Source organism: Helianthus annuus, chromosome 12, assembly GCF_002127325.2.
Source record: "Helianthus annuus cultivar XRQ/B chromosome 12, HanXRQr2.0-SUNRISE, whole genome shotgun sequence".
Classification (NCBI taxonomy): Eukaryota; Viridiplantae; Streptophyta; class Magnoliopsida; order Asterales; family Asteraceae; genus Helianthus; species Helianthus annuus.
The window spans coordinates 2,888,554-2,892,785 of NC_035444.2; the positions used below are offsets into that span (position 1 = coordinate 2,888,554).

Here is a 4,232-nt window from a genome sequence, read left to right on the forward strand (position 1 = left end):
CGATGGCTGCAATGAAGAAAGCGATTAGTGGGTTTGCTGAGAAGGAAGAAGCCTGGGTCAAAAAGGTTGGTGAATTGACTAGAAGGCATGAAATTGAGATAGGTGTTCTTAAGAAAAGCTTCGAAGCTGATCGGTTGAAGCTAAAGGCTGATAGGGAAGCTTTGTCTGTTCAACAGAAAGCTTTTGATGAAGAGAAGGAAGGCCTGAAGGCTTTGGTTGCTCAAGTCACCAGTGATAACCAATGGCTAATTGAGCAAGGTTTCCAGCAAGTTGTTACTTACCTTCTTCATTCCAAGGAGTTCAATTCCGCTCTTGGTGAAGTTTACACTAAACTGCTCAACTTGGGGAAACATCAAGGTCTCATTGCTGGTTACAAGCTTCATGAGTCTGGCCATTCTTTAGAAAAGTCTCCCTTATATCGTCCTGAAGCTTCTGAGGTTTTCAAGGGTTCTGTTGAACATATGGAGAGGCTGACCTACCCGTATGTTAATCAAGTTTCTACTTGTTTTGGTAAGCCTCTTACTGTCTTGCAGGAGCTAAAGCCGAATGGTCTTATTGAAAAAGTTTGTGATGAAGTCCTTGGTTCCCTTTCAAGAAAGCGATCTTATTCGGGAGATAGTGATGATACCCTTTCAGGAGGACCTGCTGCTTCAAAGGATGCAAGCTTGGAAGCTTCAGCAGTGGGTGGTGATGGTGGCTTGAAAGCTAAGAAGTCAAAGAAAGCAAAGAAGGTTAAGAGTGATGGTTCTAGGGCTTCCAAGCCTCATGCTGATGCGTGATGGACATTTGTAGCTTTCTTAGCACCCTTGAAAACAATTTGTGGTTTGTAATGTTAACTTAAACAATTTTAGGTTTCACAGGAACCCTTAAGGTTCTTGTTATGTGGTTGTGGTTAGGCTTGTATGGCCATTTGAACAATTTCTAAGCTTACAAGTCGTTAGGGTTTGTTTTAACTTTGTTTGGATGTTTGGAAATCTTTAAGGCTTCCTTTATTATGCTACTAAGCTTAACTATTTTCTTTGTTTTATGTTTTTTATGTTTGTGCCTTTTTTGTTAAGGCAGCTTGGTTGACTTCAAGCCTTCAAGGCTTCTGGCTGTCATGCATGTAGGTTGAAGCCTTTGAGGCTTCTGGTTGTCATGCATGTAAGTTGAAGCCTTTGAGGCTTCTGGTTGTCATGCATGTAGGTTGAAGCCTTCAAGGATCCTTTTTACTACTTTGGTTTCGTGACTTGGTTTGTATCTTTGAGTTTTGTAACCTTTTTGTTCATGTTGTTGTATTGTTCCTTAGATTATTTCTTTTCCTTGTAGCTTTGTCTTTGTTGGGTTTGTGTTGTCTTTATGTTTTTCATACCTTAAAGGGTTCAGTGCTGCAGTCACTTAGCCTTGGTATTTTTAACAAGAAGACATAGCACCTATCCTATTCGTTACTTTTTTATTTTCATTTGATTTCGTAAGCCTATTTGTTGATTATTTTTCTAAGGCTTGAGGAACATTTGGTGTAGGCTGTTCAAACCCGTCTATGAGACAACTTTGTTTTCAATAATGAGTCTCATGGAGTTGTATTGATTTAGGAACTCACCCCTTATATAAGTCCATTCAACCCTTGAACCTATTGAGCGATGTGGCCTGGGAGCCCATCCCCTTACATGGCCCTTGCCATGGAGTTTTTTGCTAGGTTCTCAATCTGATTTTAGGATAGAAAGACAAATTTGATAAAACAACTTCATTCATTCAAGAGACATCATGTTTACAAAAGGTGATCATAACTCTTGAAATACAACTTTGTAAAATACAAACCAATCTTTCTTAATTAGACATGGAACCTTTTCAAGGTTTTTCCATTCCAGTGTCTTGGAAGCTTTTTACCCTCTGAGTCTGCTAGCTTGTAAGATCCACCCTTATGTGCTTCAAGGATGGTATACGGGCCTTCCCATTTGGGGCCGAGCTTTACTTGGTTCTTTTTTACTAGCTTCATTGTTTCTAAGCACCAGGTTCCCTTGCTTGAAACGTTCATTCTTGACTCTTTTGTTATAGTAAGCTTCCGTTCGTTGCTTGTACTTGGCTTCTTAAATTGCAGCTTGGTCTCGTGCTTCCTCTAGGAGTTGTAAGTTCAACATGGTCTCTTTTTGGTTTGTTTCGGGATCCATGTTGACAGTTCGTTGTGTTAAAACTCCTACTTTAGCTGGAATCACGGCTTCAGACCCAAATACCAAGCTATAGGGTGTTCTTTTGTGGCTTGTTTTTTCGGTTGTTCTTATGGCCCATAGAACGCTTGGCAATTCTTCAAGCCAATTGCTTTCATATCTTCCCAATCTGGATTTGATTACTTCAACTATGCTTCAATTCATCCTCTCAACTTGACCGTTTGACTTTGGATATGCCACTGAGTAAAAAACCTGAGCAATTCTGAATTCTTTGCACCAAACGTTGAAAGGCTTCTCAGCAAATTGCTTTCCATTGTCGGTGACAAGTACTCCCGGTAATCTATAACGGCAAATGATGTTTTCCCAAACGAAGTCAATGACCTGTTTGCCCGTGATTTTTGCAAGTGGTTTAACCTCAGACCACTTGATGAAGTAGTCTATGGCTACCAAAAAGAATTTTACTCCGCCTTTGGCTGGTGGGAATGGACCAACAATGTTCATCCCCCATTTATAAAATGGCCATGCTGAGGTTATCGGGACAAGATCACGCTTGGGACTCTTCGGGACTGGTGCATAAATTTGGCAGGCATCACACTTCCTTAGTTGCTCAGTGGTATCTCGGTGCATTAAGGGCCAAAAGTACCCGAGGTTCATTAGTTTGGCAACCACCAATCTAGCTCCAAAATGAGCTCCGCATATACCTTCATGAACCTCGTTGACCAAATACTGGCTTTGCTCGGGACCAACACATCTTAGCAAGGGTGGAAGGTAACCCTTCTTGTAGAGGATTTCACCTTGCAATATGTACTGCCTTGCCTTGATCTTAACCCTTTCAGCCTCTATTTGATCAATAGGCAATTCACCATTTTTAAGGAATTTCTTGATTGGAGTCGTTCAATTTGGATCTTTTTCGGTGATTACGTCTTGAACTTCCAACTTATCAATGGACGGAGCTTTTAATACTTCTACCAATACCTTTTTGGTAAGGTGGGAAAAAGTGAGAGACGCGAGTTTACTAAAGGCATCCTCTTTTTTGTTTTGAGACCTGGGAATTTGCTTGATGGTACATGTTTGGAAGGTGTTCATCAATTCTTTGGATTTTTCTTTGTACCTCTTCATGTTGGGCTCCTTTGCAATGTAGCTATCATTCACTTGGCTTGATACCAGCAACGAGTCTGTGAACACTTCAAGCTTCTGGACCTTCATTTCTTTAGCCAGTCTTAAGCCGGCTATCAGTGCTTCGTATTCAGCTTCGTTATTGGTGGTCTGAAAATCAAAGCGAAGAGCATACGTGAATTCTAACCCTTCTGGGTTGATTAGAATGAGCCCAGCCCCTGACCCTTCAATGCTCGAAGCCCCATCGATAAAAAGCTTCCAGGCTTCAAGGTCTGAGTGTTCAGTGGTAGCTGTGTTTACTTCAGTGATCGTTTGCTTTGGGACTTCTACAATGAAATCAGCCAAGACTTGGGCTTTGATGGCTTTTCTTGGGACATAGGTGATGTTATGTTCACCTAGTTCCACTGCCCACTTAGCTAATCTTCCCGAGTTTTCCGGTTTTTCAAGCACACTCTTAATAGGTTGGTCAGTGACCACTTGTATAGGGTGTGCTTGGAAATACCTTCGAAGCCTTCTAGCCTTTTGAACTAGGGCTAGAACAAGTTTTTCCAGGGGAGGATATTTGATTTCAGCCAATTTTAGAGTTTTGCTAAAGAAATAAACGGGTACCTGAACTTTGTCTCGTTCGATGGTGAGGACCGCACTTATTGCTTTTTCAGCAACTGAAAGGTAAACCAAGGTCAATTCTCCCGTTTCTGGAGCTGCAATGTCAGGTAGGGAAGCTAGGTGTTGTTTCATCTGGTTGAAGGCTTATTCAGCCTCCTCAGTCCATTTGAAGTCCTTCTTGTCGGAGCAACCATTGAGCGTTTTGAAAAAAGGTAAAGATCTTTCAGCCAATTTTGAGGTAAAACGCTTCAAGGATGCAAGCTTCCCGTTTAAGCTTTCAACCTCCGTTTTGCTTCGTGGTGGTTTGGTTTTAAGAACAGCTTTCACCTTGTTTGGATTATCCTTAATGCTTTGTTTTCCCACAAT

The 4,232-nt window shown here is 41.3% G+C and overlaps 1 protein-coding gene across 1 annotated transcript; it reads right to left on the bottom strand.

Annotated features, from left to right (window-relative positions):
- Positions 1–2,339: 2,339 nt before the first annotated feature.
- LOC110896231 lies at positions 2,340–3,998 on the bottom strand. Its single transcript, XM_035981041.1, has 3 exons — positions 3,763–3,998; positions 3,066–3,681; positions 2,340–2,981 (listed from the first exon to the last, which is right to left on the bottom strand). The coding sequence occupies exons 1-3, from the start codon at positions 3,996–3,998 to the stop codon at positions 2,340–2,342; spliced, it is 1,494 nt and encodes a 497-aa protein (XP_035836934.1).
- Between the last annotated feature and the right edge of the window lie 234 nt (positions 3,999–4,232).

Coding starts and splice junctions, on each gene's coding strand:
- LOC110896231 (XM_035981041.1), bottom strand. CDS start 3,998: ATGAAACAACACCTAGCTTCCCTACCTGACATTGCAGCTCCAGAAACG. Junction 3,682..3,762: donor AAGGCTAGAAGGCTTCGAAG/GTATTTCCAAGC, acceptor AAACTCGGGAAG/ATTAGCTAAGTGGGCAGTGG. Junction 2,982..3,065: donor ATAAGTTGGAAGTTCAAGAC/GTAATCACCGAA, acceptor GATCAAATAGAG/GCTGAAAGGGTTAAGATCAA.